The following is a 14,252-nucleotide window of genomic DNA, read 5'->3' on the forward strand; positions in this document are numbered from 1 at the left end:
TCTTATTTGCTTTTAAATTTATATTATTACATAAAACATATGTATGATAAAAATATAAATTTTTCTTTGCATATGTTGCAATTTGAATTTTTTTAAACGGATGTATAATGCTCAAACGATACAAAAATGGATGTTCTAAAGTATTATTGATAATTGTGTAGCACGGATCATGTGATGGAGCGGGTTATAATTTACATAATTATGATTATAAATATTTTTACGGGTTTTCTACTATAGTATAACTCACAAAATATTTTAATATGAAATTATACTATGTAAACGAAAAATATTATGCAATATCATTTCATTATTTAATATTAAATTTATTTAATTAATTTGATCAAATTACAATTATATATAAAAACAATTATCATATAATATTCTACGGGTTAAATCATGGAATTAACAATCAAAATATAGTATCAAACTCTTATATACCAAACAAATTTAATAAAAAAATACATTTTAAAATGTCGTCCGCGGTGTACCGCGGGTCAAAATCTAGTTAGATATTAGTATAGTAAAGTTAAGTTTATGGGATCAAGATCACGATTAGTTCATTTGTTAGAGTTACACCAATTTAGATACACTAAAAATAACCAAACGTGAAACATCAATTTACATACACTCAAGATAACACAATTGACTAAAAAGACTTTTGAGACTATATATGGAATAATCAAAGTCTTCGGATTATGATATTTCACTAGCTAGTCCATGTCGACTGATTCTTGAGTAATGTTTTATGCCCTCTCATACCTTATCTATGAAAGATTGACATATTATAAGAAAAGTAAAAATATATTATTTAAAGGTGGCTAAGAGAAGTCTTAAGGTCCTTTCGTTTTACATGCTTCATCCAAATTTAAATTTACGTATACAGTATCCAAATGTTATTCAATTTATTGAATTGTCTTGTTAATAATTGCATGTGGATATGTGGTTTATTCGTTTGAAAAGAAAACATATTTTATATAACATAATTTTAATGACTTTGATTTTTTATTATTATTGACCTAATTATTATTTAAATTTTCTAGAAATAAACGGCAGAGTTTTTAAATAAAAATATTAATCAAATTTAGTTTGTTACTTAAATTCTTGTTAATATATAAATTAGGAAAATATTTTTTTACAAATAAAATGTAAATGAAAATAAAATAAATAACCAATACTTGATTTATGAGAATTTTTGAGAAATGCCCCTTTTGGTGTACCATTTTTTAAAAATACCCCTTTTCAAATATGAAAAATTATAAACTTTTATATGGTTGATAAGGTATATCAAGATCATCATTACTACATGGAGACTAAACCCAAATATTTATAAGATTTTAAAAGGTTCTAAACGGCATTAATAAGGTTTTTATAAGGTTTTTAAAAGGTTTACAAAGTTTTTATAAGGTTTTTATATGGTTTTTAAAAGGTATTTATTCGGTATTTATGAAATATATATGTAAATTACACACTTATAAAGATAATTTGTGTCTATAAATATATGCTTACACATATTTTTTTGATAAATTTTAAAATTTATAGTGACTTTTGGATAAAATTAGAAAGAGAGATATTTTTAAAAAGTGGTATTGAAAAAGGAGTAATTTTGAAATTCCCCAAATTGTAGTGTCATAACACTAAAGAGAATATTACGATTCTTCGAATCAACGATTTGTTAGAAAAATCTGGTAACAAAACCGAACTGAATTGGTTTAAAACCTGAACGAAATTCAAATGTTTCTAGCGAATTGTTCAACAGAATTCGAACCGAACCAAAAACCGAAATGTATACCCAAAAATCCGAATTAAAATTATATATTCAAAAGTATTAGTTACAATATTAACCAATCAGATTTTCGGTTTGATATGGCATTGGACGAAGCACAACAAATATGCATTGGACTATACGTTGGGATTTAAATGGTAATCTCAGCTCTTATTTGGATAATTTAATATTGAATACACATCGCATATGATGCTCTTAATTGAAATACATATACACGTCCTACGTGATTTAAATGTGTGTGTATTTGTATGCATCATGATCACACATTAGTAAGGCTTCTCCCCCACATAGTTCCCTGGAGGATCATAGTTGCAACTGATGATGGTTCCACCATTATTACACCTCACTTTAGCACATCCAATTCTCACTGACTTTCTCCAAACAACCTGAGTGTAGTGACGACATTCTCTGTTGCATGTGTTCGAAACGGGGTTATACTCAGCCTTCTCGTTAACCCACAAGTTCACGGCGTCCACACCAGAAAAGTCGCCACTATTCCCTCCCCCGGCCAAGTTCTCCCCATAAGGCCCGCCCGAGTGTACGGAATTACAGTCGCCTTTTAGTCGGTCCACGTAGCTCCGAGCGTAGGCTGCAATCCCCTCGTCCCACTGCATAGGGCCTACGCCTACCTGCGCTCGTGCCTGGTTGTGAGCATTTACATAGTCTTGTGGGCTGTCTTGAGCCTTTGATGGAACAACTAGAACACCTACAAGAGCTGCCAAGATTATTAGAATGTGAGAAGAATAGCTAATGAAATTCATTTTCAAGATTATAATGCTTTTTTTTTGTGTTATGGTTTTAATGTTCAGAGACATGGTTTATATAGAGATTTGAAAATCTATCTAAGATTTTGTGTGGCCATAAAAGAAGTAAACAAAAGTCTTGCGTAACAAAATCTTTTAAATCCTTCCAAGGATGGCATGGATGATGTCCACCAGCCACAACAACGCTAGGAGCTGCACTGAGGATCGACGGTCGATTGAGAGATCGACGGTCGAGATGATTGCTCGAATATGGAAATTTGGGAGAATCTAGATCCTCTTATTTAGGATATTTACCTTTATCTAGAAATGTATTATTTACATTAGTCATTATTTTAGTTTAGGAAATTATGTTTACTCCTATCACTATATATATTGATGTATTATCTAGCATTATATTTATGAGAGTCTAGTGTATAATTATTCCTCTAAACATTTTTGTGTTCTTTACTCTCATCAATTTATCATGGTATCAAGGGTTAGGATTTCTCGTTCTTCCGCTTCTATAATTTTCTAATGGCTTTTCTTTTGTTTTGATTTTTGTCTATTCATTCATTTAACAAAACAAAAAAAAAACTGAGAAAAAAAAAGAAGAAGAGGGGGACGTGATATCTCCTCTTGGTGGTCAATGATCTGCCAATTTGATTTGTTCGAAGGTATTGGATTATAAACATGAATATATTTATTGATTTGTTCAGTTGATGTTCTTTTTGCCCTCGCGATTAACATCCTTTTGTTCTGACATCTTACTCTCGTGACTTGTTTTCGCAATCGCGAATTATTCATGGACATCGCAATCGCGAGTTTTGTCATTGACTACTCGAGGAATCCTATGATCGGGTATAAACGTCGTTAATGATCCGACGGCCGGATTTTACAGCCGCTTTGACCCCACGATCGGAAATAAATGTCGATGATAACTTGACGGTCGAGTATAAAGCCGCTATTTTGAAGACTTGTCCAATCTCACACATGTTACCACGTATGAGCTTGACGCGGGGTATTGGGAGATGGAGAACCGGAGATCGGTTGAGAGATCGACGGTCGAGATGATTGCTCAAGAATATGGAAATGATGAAGATGTGGGAAAATCTAGATACTCTTATTTAGGATATTTACTTAGTCTAGAAATGTATTATTTACATTAGTCATTATCTTAGTTTAAGAAATTAGGTTTACTCCTATCACTATATATCTTTTTTTTCCTATCACTATATATCTATCAATGTATTATGTAACATTATATTTATGAGAGTTTAATATAATTTTTCCTCTAAACACGTTTGTATTCTTTTTACTCTCATCAATTTATCACGAATCAACCGATCCATCAACGCACAAAAAGCGTCCATAAGATACTTTGGAATCGATAGATCCATCATCCATCAACACACAAACATCTTCGTCGAGAGCTGTGTTTGTTTTTCTTTTTTCTGCTTGAAGTGTAATTAGTTAATAAATATTGGTATAATAAAATGTCACGTCCTAAAACTGACGTCTATTAATATTTCGCGTCGGTTAAATAAGTGACTTAGTCACTTAGATATACTGACGTCTCCAAGCATGTTTTTTGTAGTGGTAGTAGATGAGAGATACGGTCTTATGAAACAACTAGAGAATTTATTAGAGAAAGATAGATAAGAACGGAATCAACAAAGCTAGCTATAGAGTATCAACGAAGTTACCAATTGGAAGTTAACGTAAAATCTATATTAACATTTTTGAAGTATCTTTTGTGTTCTATACTTTTATTTTCTAATATTTTCATAATTAAATATTTACCATTTGATTAAATAGCAAAAGTGTAAGGTACATTTTGTTAATAAAACATAATAAAATTGCAAAATTAGAAATTAATATTTATTACATTTAACGAAATTTCCTAAAATCTCTCCCTAATAAATCAAATATTTCTCCAACATTTTTATATGATCTTATTTGCTTTTAAATTTATATTATTACATAAAACATATGTATGATAAAAATATAAATTTTTCTTTGCATAAGTTGCAATTTGAATTTTTCAAAACGGATGTATAATGCTCAAACGATACAAAAATGAAAGTTCTAAAGTATTATCGATAATTGTGTAGCACGGATCATGTGATGGAGCAGATTTATGATTATAAATATTTTTACGGGTTGTGTATTATAGTATAACTCATAAATTTTTAATATGAAATTATACTATGTAAACGAAAAATATTATGCAATAACATTTCATTATTTTAATATTAGTTTCATTTAATTAATTTAATCAATTTACAATTATATATATATAAAATTATCGTATAATATTCTACGGGTTAAATCATGGAATTAAAAATCAAAATATAGTAGCAAACTCTTATATACCAAACAAATTTAATAAAAAAATACATTTTAAAATGTCGTCCCGCGGGTCAAAATCTAGTATTATACATAATAGAGCTCGCTCATAGCACAATTGATGCAGCGAGATATTTGAAATATTTCCAAATATTCTCAAATATCTTTAGTTATTATCTTTAGCTAATTATTTATTATTATTCTAGAATATTCCAAGTATTAGGGTTTTAAGGTTTATTATAAAGGGGGAATTTCAAAAATACCCCTTTCCCAATACCACTTTTTAAAAATACCCCTCTTTCTAATTTTATCAAAAAGTCACAATAAAAATTGAAATTTATCAAAAAAATATGCATAAACTTATATTTATAGACACAAATTATCTTTACATGTGTGTAAATTTATATATATATTTCATAAGTACCGTATAAATACTTTTTAAAAATTATATAAAAAGCTTATAAAAACTGTGTAAACCTTTTAAAAACCTTATAAAAACCATATAATTGTCGTTTAGAACCTTTTAAAACCTTTTAAATATTTAGATTTAGTCTTCCAGTAGTAATGATGATCTTGATGTACCTTATCAAACATATAAAAGTTTATAATTTTTCATATTTGAAAAAGGGTATTTTTGAAAATGAATAGAAAAGAGGGGTATTTTTAAAAAGGGGTACACCAAAAAGGGTATTTCTCAAAAATTCTCTATTATAAATAGAGACTTTTAGGAAAATTTGTAATTTAGTTTTATGATTGATATTGATTTTGATTAATAAAGTTGAGAGGTTTCTCCTTTATAAACGAGCTTTCGGGCACGGGGAAGAGTATTTCCAACCTATCTAACGAGCTTTCGGGCACGGGAAAGAGTATTCCCAAATTTATCCTTTTTATCGCTTCCGCCTCTCTATCAACAATTATACGTAACAATAAATAAAACATAAACATAAGCTGGAGAGAAACAATAACACAAACATCTGGGACTTGTACTAGTAATTTTTCATCAAGCTCACATAGGGAAACAAGTAACAGGTAGAGAATTAATTAGAGAAAGACAAGAACACGATCAACGAAAAAGCTTACAAACAAATTTTCGATTCCATTTGTCCCAACAAAGCCCGATCACATCGTCTTTGTTGAGACATTTGGCGTTACCCCTCTCCCAAGTAGTAGCGATCCTCCACATTTTAAAGGACACTTCCATATCTAGGATAAGATCTTCTCACATACCCGCTTCAAGCTCGATTTTTGGTATAATGACCCAACCACATTGCTGACATCGTCATATTAAATCTATTTGGAATGTTAAATATATATATTAGTATTTACAGTTAATTGAAATTTAAGTTAGTTCTTAGTAAACCCAAAAAAAGAAGAGGTAGAATGATGAAGAATATAATTATTAGACACAAATGATAAACAATGTAAACAAATGAAAATAATTTTAACTGTCTTTGAACCCACAATTTTTGTTTTTGCCATTTTATTATTCTTGTATGCTTATGTTTTCTTTATGTTTTGCTTATGTTTTACTTATATTTTGCTTTATATAAAGTATGCATAGTTATCCTATTTGCATCTTTTACAACTATAACACATTCAACCACTATATGTCGTCGTTAAAAACCTATATATATATATATATATATATATATGATAACTATTTTTTCCAAAATATTTTATATAAACTAATTTTTTTTAATTAAGATGATAAAATATTTTGATAATAATAATAACAATATTAAAAATAAATCATTAGGAAACATGCTTAATCACATATTATCAATATGCAAAACGTTTCAAATCAAATTACATGGCTCAAATTGTTTTGGATTTATATGAAAGTATATGCCTATTTGGTGTTAACTTTACATGTTTGGTTAACTATCTAAATCCATAGAAATTTTTTTTTAAGTACTTCAAACAGAAATAAATGCATTATAAGAGATAAAATAATTAATAACTAATCATATTTATAATTATATTTATAAAACATAAACTGAAGTTAAAGGTGCATTCAATCAACTCAAAAATCTAAAAGAACGTTTTATGCAAACTGTAAACATATGTTCTGAGTAAGATACAGTATTATATTATTTTTTAAGAAACATTTGGTCCCAAAATAAATTTGACAACAAACAAAAGAAAAAAATATAAGTAATTGTATATTAACATTTTTGAAGTACATTTGGGTTATAATTTCGTAATAACTGCATATTAAGCTTTTGACATTTGAATAAATAACAAAATTTTAGGGTAAATTTTGTAATTAAATCACACCAAAATTGCAAAATTCGAAACCAATATTTGTAAGAAATGTTTCTTGATATCTCTCCCTGATAAATCAAAAATACTATTTTCCATTTTCCTCCTCTCAAATATTTCTCCAATATCTTTATTATATATATAAATTTATTAGATTTTAAATTTATTTTATTATAAAACATATGTATGATAAAAAATACAAATTTGTTTTTGCATATGCATGTATATCACTCAATAAATAAAAGAAAAAATGTATATACAACATCCCACATCAGGTAAAATATTTTAGAAAATGGTTTAGAACCATTATAAATATGTCTAATATTCTTCCAGTTACAAATGAGCAAGAAACTTTATTTCTCAGACGTCGAAATTTAAAATTTTAATTCGGTTTAATTCGGTTGTTTATTTGAGAAAATTAAAACTATATAAAAAAAACTATTATAAGTTTTAATATTTGTAAAGTTTAAATTATTATAAATATCTAAACTTTTAATCAATCAATCAACACACATACAACGCATGGTTTAGTAATCCTCAACACAAAACACATAATTCAATGTAGTCCCTATAAATCAAATTCTAACATCCTATAATCGACCATGCTCTCATACCAAATTAAAATAACTCAACCCAATTTATTTAATTTACTAATTAATAGTCTTATACCTACTACTTAACCATACCAAATTAAACTAGACATTAACAAGTGGAAATAAACCAATAAACTCCAATAAATATAATTAACCAAAAATTATTCAACAACCAACATCAACCAAGGCAATATCCAACAAATCCTAACATGCTTTTAACTATGGTTCTAGAAACAATAATTTTATAACCCCCCACTGTCACCTCTCTTAATGGGCCTCACATCCTCTTATTAGACCTGCGAGCCCATCCATATCTGATGGCCGGTTTGATACGTCCAGGAGGCTTAAAGACTTATTTACTGACCTTAAAAATCACCACATGATCTTTCCTTGTGTTTTGGCCTAACTCACAATTCTGACAATGACTTTCTTGAAGGTCACCCATCCTTCGACTACTCCAGCATAAGCACGCTTTACTGTGAAGTTCTTCGAAGACCCTTGACCGAAAAGATAAGTGCACTTTGGTGACATACGTGGCCAAATCAACTCATTTAAACTTCTCCACAAACTGGGGTCTTACAAATTAAAACATAATACCACTTAGTGATTATAGATCTTCACCCTCGTCGTTGCAACGATTCCACGATCGCACCATCTCTATACTTGCACCACAAGAAAAGAGAAGTGTGAGTATTATCACAAATACTCAATTATACGGTCCTCTCATCTACTATGCTATACAGAAAAGCATAGTAAACCAACCAACTTGCATGAATACAAGTAAAACTACCAAAACAAGCCCGAAAAGAAACGAACAGCTCTCTGTCTAGCACATGTGTTGATCGTCACCTCAAAATCATTTGTCGGTCTCGACTGACACCCGCCTAGTCTTGATTGACACTGACTCCTCACCATTGGTGGTGTAACCGACACCCACCTCTTCAAAACTTCTAGAAACGCCTCTTGTCGCTCCGTGACAACAAATCCAAGCTCAAAACTCGACCACATTGAACCATGACCATGAAACATGCAATACACAACACCAAAACACACACAGATAGAAACACAAACACAATCATGGCCATCTACACAATCAAAACACACATCAGAAGGTTCACAAGCTTAGATCAGCCAGAATCATGCTTTCACCTCTGATTCAGATTGATTAAAGACGAATAACAGAGAAGAATAACAGTACAACAACCTCTCCTCACACAACCAGCTGCGAACTTAACCCCCCCCCCCTCTTGATTAAACACCCAAGATTCAATCTACGAAACCTTCTAAAAACCTTCTAAAATTCTCCTTAAACAAACCAACTCACAGCTCTCTCTCTCTTTTGCTTTCAAAAAACGACAAAAGTCAAAAGTGAGAATAAGTGGTTGCTCCTCGAGTTTTTATACGATTTAAGGTTTCCTTCAAATTAATTTTAGTTAAACTGACGACTTTACTAAACCGCTTATCCCAAAATCACCGGTGTCGATCGACACCAACTTTTGTTGTCAATTGATGATGCCCATTTCTGGACACGGACATAACACTAAGTTACAACTATGCATCTTAGAAATTGGTAAGAAATTTATGCTATTGTATTAAAAAAATTTAATACTTTCATCTAACCAAAAATATACACTACATGATTTACCACTAAAGATCAAGATCAAAAGTAGCTTGAATACAACGAGTTAGTGCAAGTCTTCCGAATGGCTAGAAATAGATACGAGACTGGAACAACTGAAAATTACTTAAGAAATGAAATTAATAAGAGATAGTACCATCCACAAGGAGAGGAAACTGATGGGATGATGATGTGATATGTCTATCCACAATTGTGAGAGATAAAATGTTCAAATTTTGTTCTCTAAATTAGTACTCTCTAACATTTTTTCTAATGTATTCGCTAATTATCTTATTGTATTCGTTTTCTTAGACTACAATTATATAAAAAAAACAATTACCTAGATGTTAAATTCTTTTTGGACTAAAGCACAACGTTCTCTAAAACGACCGTCAGGAAAAATGACAAAGCCATCTTGACTTGTTCTCTACAAACGACCATTATGACCGGACCGGTAATGTCATGGTAATTTGGTTTCTTGCAACGACTTTGGAATAATCAAAGTCTAAAAGTCTTCAATAAGGTTAATTAAGCAAACCATGAAATTTCATAAGAAATAATCCGACAGTGGTACACTAAAAGCTCAAGACCATAGCGACATTTTTGAGAAAAACCAAAATTGACAACTTTTCAACGTAGCATGGAATCAATTTGCATACGGGGACCTATAAGAGATGTATAACGTGACATAAGAGAAAAGATTCGGAGCTTTCTCCATGAGTAGTTTGTGTTTTAGTTAACTAAACTTTTAGTACTTAGTTATAATTACTATGAACATTATAAGAATTATTAATAAGACCTAATTAATAAGAATTTCTTTTAATTTTGGCATTTCGAACCTTTCCCAATTCGTTAAGTTTGCCTCTAATTAAAGTAAGAATGCAAGGAAATGTATAATTTTGTCAAAAAAAACTTATGAGAAGAAAAGTTCATTTGTTTTTACTTTCTATATTATATTGTTATTAATTAGATATTAGACTTATTAATACATTAGTCTTTTTTATGGTATATGAAATCAAGATCACTATTGGTTCATTTGTTAGAATTACATCAATTTACATACACTCAAGGTAACACAATTGACTAAAAAGACTTTTGAGACTATATACAGAATAATCAAAGTCTTCGGAAATATGATATTTCATTGGTCCATGTCGACTGATTCTGAAATATTGTTTTATGCCCTCTCAAATCTTATCTATATAATATAAGAAAAGTTAAAAGATATTGAAGGTGACTGCTAAGAGAAGTCGTAAGGTCCCTTTCGTTTTACATGCTTCATCCAAATTTAAATTCACGTGTACAAAAATCTCCAAATGTTATTAATTTTATTGAATTGTCTTTTCTTGTTAATAATTACATGTGGATGTGTGGTTTATTCGTTTGAAAAGAAAATAGAGATGCAATTAACTATATTTTTTTTTATTAATCTATATTTTATACAGTATAACATTATTTAATGACATTATTAAAAGGATGTATATCAGTTTCTGCTAATTTGAAAAGTAGGAGCATAAATTGTGGTCCAACTTGTACTAGATGTACAGCCCAGGTGAAAACAGTGAACCATGCTATTTTTGTATGTCCACCGGCAAGACAATCTTGGGCACTGGCTCATGTCCCTCCGGGTTCTGTTCAGTTCCCCATATACTCTATTTATGCTAATATGGATTACCTTCTTCGGCTATTGTTAGTCGATGGGCAAGCTGAGTTCTTTCCATGGTTATTGTGGTATATTTAGAAGGCGCGAAATGCTAAAGTGTTTAAAAATGAGGATCAGTGCTCCCAAGAGGTTACTAGAGTGGCACAGGCGGAAGCGGAGACTTGGCATGGGGCTCAAGTTGAGGAAATTGGCTCTTGTCCCGAGGTTTCGGTGTTGCATTCTCTTGACAGACGAAGGACGACTATATTACCTTCTTTATTTACAGATACAGGTGTTTTTTAGATGGATCATGGAAGGATCTAGATAAAAATTTCGGGTTAGGATGGTTCTGTCAACATTCTCATGATGGCTCCACTCCATTCAGAGGTACAAGCACTGCAGTGGGCGATGGATGCATGAAAAAACATGATTTCAGAGATGTGGCTTTTCTTACCGACTGTTCAGACTTGGTGTAGATGGTGTCTTTGCCTTCCGAGTGGCCGGCTTTCTTTGTATACATGGATGACATCAAGATTGATAGTGAAGAATTCTCAACTTTTTCTTTATCACTTATTCCAAGAAATGCAAATGTAAAAGCGGATAGTTTGGCACGTAATGTGCGTGCCTGCCCGCATATTGTCAAGTTTGTAAACAATTGTCCCACAAATTAGCTTATCTAAGTCAATCTATTGAGTTTTGATGACCCAAAAAAAAACATTATTTAATAACTATTTTTTTTACTTATAGATTATTGATTTATTTATTACATGAACTTATATGAAATCTCTGACAGAGCTTTTTGAATTAAAATATTAATCAAATTTAGTTTCTAGTTGCTATTTTTTTATTTAATATATAAATTAGGAAAATAGTTTTTTCCAAATAAAATGTTAATGAAAAAAAAGTTAACATATGGAATCTTCATTTGAAAAGGATCAATTGCAAAGTTTTAGCATGCATAAGTTAATATTTTTGTTAGAAAAATCCGGTTCCGAGAACAAACCAAAAAGTTTTAAAACCTTTACAAACTCTAAATATTTCTCTCTTAATTGTTCAACCGAATCCGAACCGAACCAAAAACCGAGAAATATACCCAAAAAACCAAAAGAATATTAATATATCTTAGTGATAATTTTAACCAAATAAGATTTTCTGTTTGATAAGCACATCAAACTTTGAGTAATGATTTATCCTGAACGGCTATGGTCATATACTCTTAATCTCAGCTCTCTTATTTGCATTACTTAATAAATATTGATACACATCGCATATGAAGCTCCTTATACATTAAAATACATATACACGTCCTATGTCTTATACGTGTATACGCAACATTGTCACACATTAGTAAGGCTTCTGACCATTATAGTTCCCTCGAGGATAATAGTTGCAACTAATGATGTTTCCTCCATTATCACACCTCACTCTAGCACATCCCACTTTCACTGAGTTTCTCCAAACAACCTGAGTGTAGTGACTGCAAACCGCATTGCACGTGTTCGCAGCGTAGTTGTAGCTAAACCTCTCGTTAACCCAAATGTTCACAGCAAGGGCCGCAGAGAAAACGCCGTTACTCTTGGCCATGTTCTCCCCATAATGCCCACTCGAGGGTACGAGTCTGCAGCTGCCTCTTAGTCGGTACACGTTGCTTAGAGCGTAGGCTGCAATGGTATCATCCCACTGTATCGGGCCAACGCCTACAGCTGCTCGTGCCTGGTTGTGAGCATTTACATAGTCTTGTGGGCTGTATTGAGCCTTGGATGGAACAACTAGAACACCTACAAGAACTGCCAAGATTATTAGAATGCGAGAATAGCTAATTAAATTCATTTTCAAGATTATAATGGTTTTTTTTTTTTGTGTTATGGTTTCAGTGTTCGTAGCTAGACATGGTTTATATATTGAGCTTTTAAAACTTATCTAACATTTTGTGTGGCTATAAAAGAAATAAACAAAAGTCTTTACTGCTTTCACCATATTATCCTAAAAATTCAGTAACAAAAATAAAACAAAATAGTTATACCAAAATTTGAGAAAATACTTATGGTTTCAGTGTTCGTAGCTAGACATGGTTTATATATTGAGATTTGAAAAACTATCTAACATTTTGTGTGGCTATAAAAGAAAGAAACAAAAGTCTTTACTGCTTTTACCATATTATCCTAAAAATTCAGACACAAAAACTAAATGAGGTAGACAAAAATATAACAAAATAGTTATACCAAAATTGAAACGCTTCAAACGCTTATATATCTCCTTTATTATAAATCAATCTTTACAACATAAATCTGATGACTACGGTGAGCTATGAAATTATATGCTCTTGTAACTATCTTCTTTGTCAACTACACAGTCATTGAAAAAATTAATCCCTAACCCAATGAGGTGGAAATTGTTTTACAAAAGTTACTTTTGTAGCAAATAATCTGGATTAACAAGCAAGACAACCCGTTTTAAAGTTACAAAAACGATAAATCGTGGCTCGAAAAAACCCTAATTCGTGTAAGATATAAGATAAGATTGACACTCTGTGGGGTTGCACCATCGCTACTAGTTCTTTACTACCTGTCTTGAAAACCTGGCAATTGATTATTTTGTATTTATTTTCTCCATGACCCACATCCCATTTACAAGTGTAAGAGAGAGGAACTTCCTTAATGACATTTAGCTCCCAACCCAGACCTGTAATAGGTTTCAAAGAATTTTCACAGTCCATCAATCCTACAGCTTAGAGTATTTGAATAATCAATTAGGCTTCCATGGATTCATTTATCTTATATTGATTGGATTGAGCTTCTCCCGTTATATATGTTCACGTAGCGAATGGCTTTTTTTTTTGGAAATACATGAATAGATAGGTGTATACGGATTCCAAATGTACCACTTAGACCACCAATAATGGTGGTCTTATACACCTATCTATTCATGTATTTCCAAAAAAAAAGCCATGATGATGTGTCAACTTCATGTGAGCTCGCTCCCTTTTAACCATGATATTTGGAAATTTATATAGAATGCCATTTTCAAAACTCAATCTTTAAAAACTGCCATTTTCCATTTTGTAATTTCTCAAATACCACATTCATTTTTATGGTAAAATAAAAAAGACAAAAATGCCTTTAAAGAAAGAGACAACAAATTCTGGCATGAGACAACTATAGACATTAATTAATAGACAAGTTTTTTTTTTGTCGACACTCTTTGCTTATTGTCCAAACTCGATCATGGACAATTTTTTTTGGTATATCTATCTTACATATGTATT

At 31.0% G+C, this 14,252-nt stretch overlaps 2 protein-coding genes and 1 long non-coding RNA gene across 3 annotated transcripts; all 3 read right to left on the reverse strand.

Moving 5' to 3' along the window:
• Nucleotides 1–1,796: 1,796 nt before the first annotated feature.
• LOC17890800 (pathogenesis-related protein 1) lies at nucleotides 1,797–2,590 on the reverse strand. The gene is made up of 2 exons (XM_023786510.1): nucleotides 2,019–2,590; nucleotides 1,797–1,975 (listed from the first exon to the last, which is right to left on the reverse strand). Exon 1 carries the CDS (start codon nucleotides 2,542–2,544, stop codon nucleotides 2,050–2,052), a length of 495 nt encoding a protein of 164 aa, XP_023642278.1. The 5' UTR covers nucleotides 2,545–2,590; the 3' UTR covers nucleotides 1,797–1,975; nucleotides 2,019–2,049.
• A 3,242-nt stretch (nucleotides 2,591–5,832) lies between these two features.
• LOC111831673 lies at nucleotides 5,833–8,957 on the reverse strand. Its single transcript, XR_002834792.1, has 3 exons — nucleotides 8,577–8,957; nucleotides 7,990–8,384; nucleotides 5,833–6,162 (listed from the first exon to the last, which is right to left on the reverse strand). It is a non-coding gene; the product is annotated as an uncharacterized LOC111831673 (long non-coding RNA).
• Nucleotides 8,958–12,198: 3,241 nt separating this feature from the next.
• On the reverse strand, nucleotides 12,199–12,834 carry LOC17893803 (pathogenesis-related protein 1). The gene has a single exon (XM_006298650.2). It carries the CDS (start codon nucleotides 12,815–12,817, stop codon nucleotides 12,332–12,334), a length of 486 nt encoding a protein of 161 aa, XP_006298712.1. The 5' UTR covers nucleotides 12,818–12,834; the 3' UTR covers nucleotides 12,199–12,331.
• Between the last annotated feature and the right edge of the window lie 1,418 nt (nucleotides 12,835–14,252).

This window comes from Capsella rubella, unplaced genomic scaffold, assembly GCF_000375325.1.
Source record: "Capsella rubella cultivar Monte Gargano unplaced genomic scaffold, Caprub1_0 scaffold_3, whole genome shotgun sequence".
Classification (NCBI taxonomy): Eukaryota; Viridiplantae; Streptophyta; class Magnoliopsida; order Brassicales; family Brassicaceae; genus Capsella; species Capsella rubella.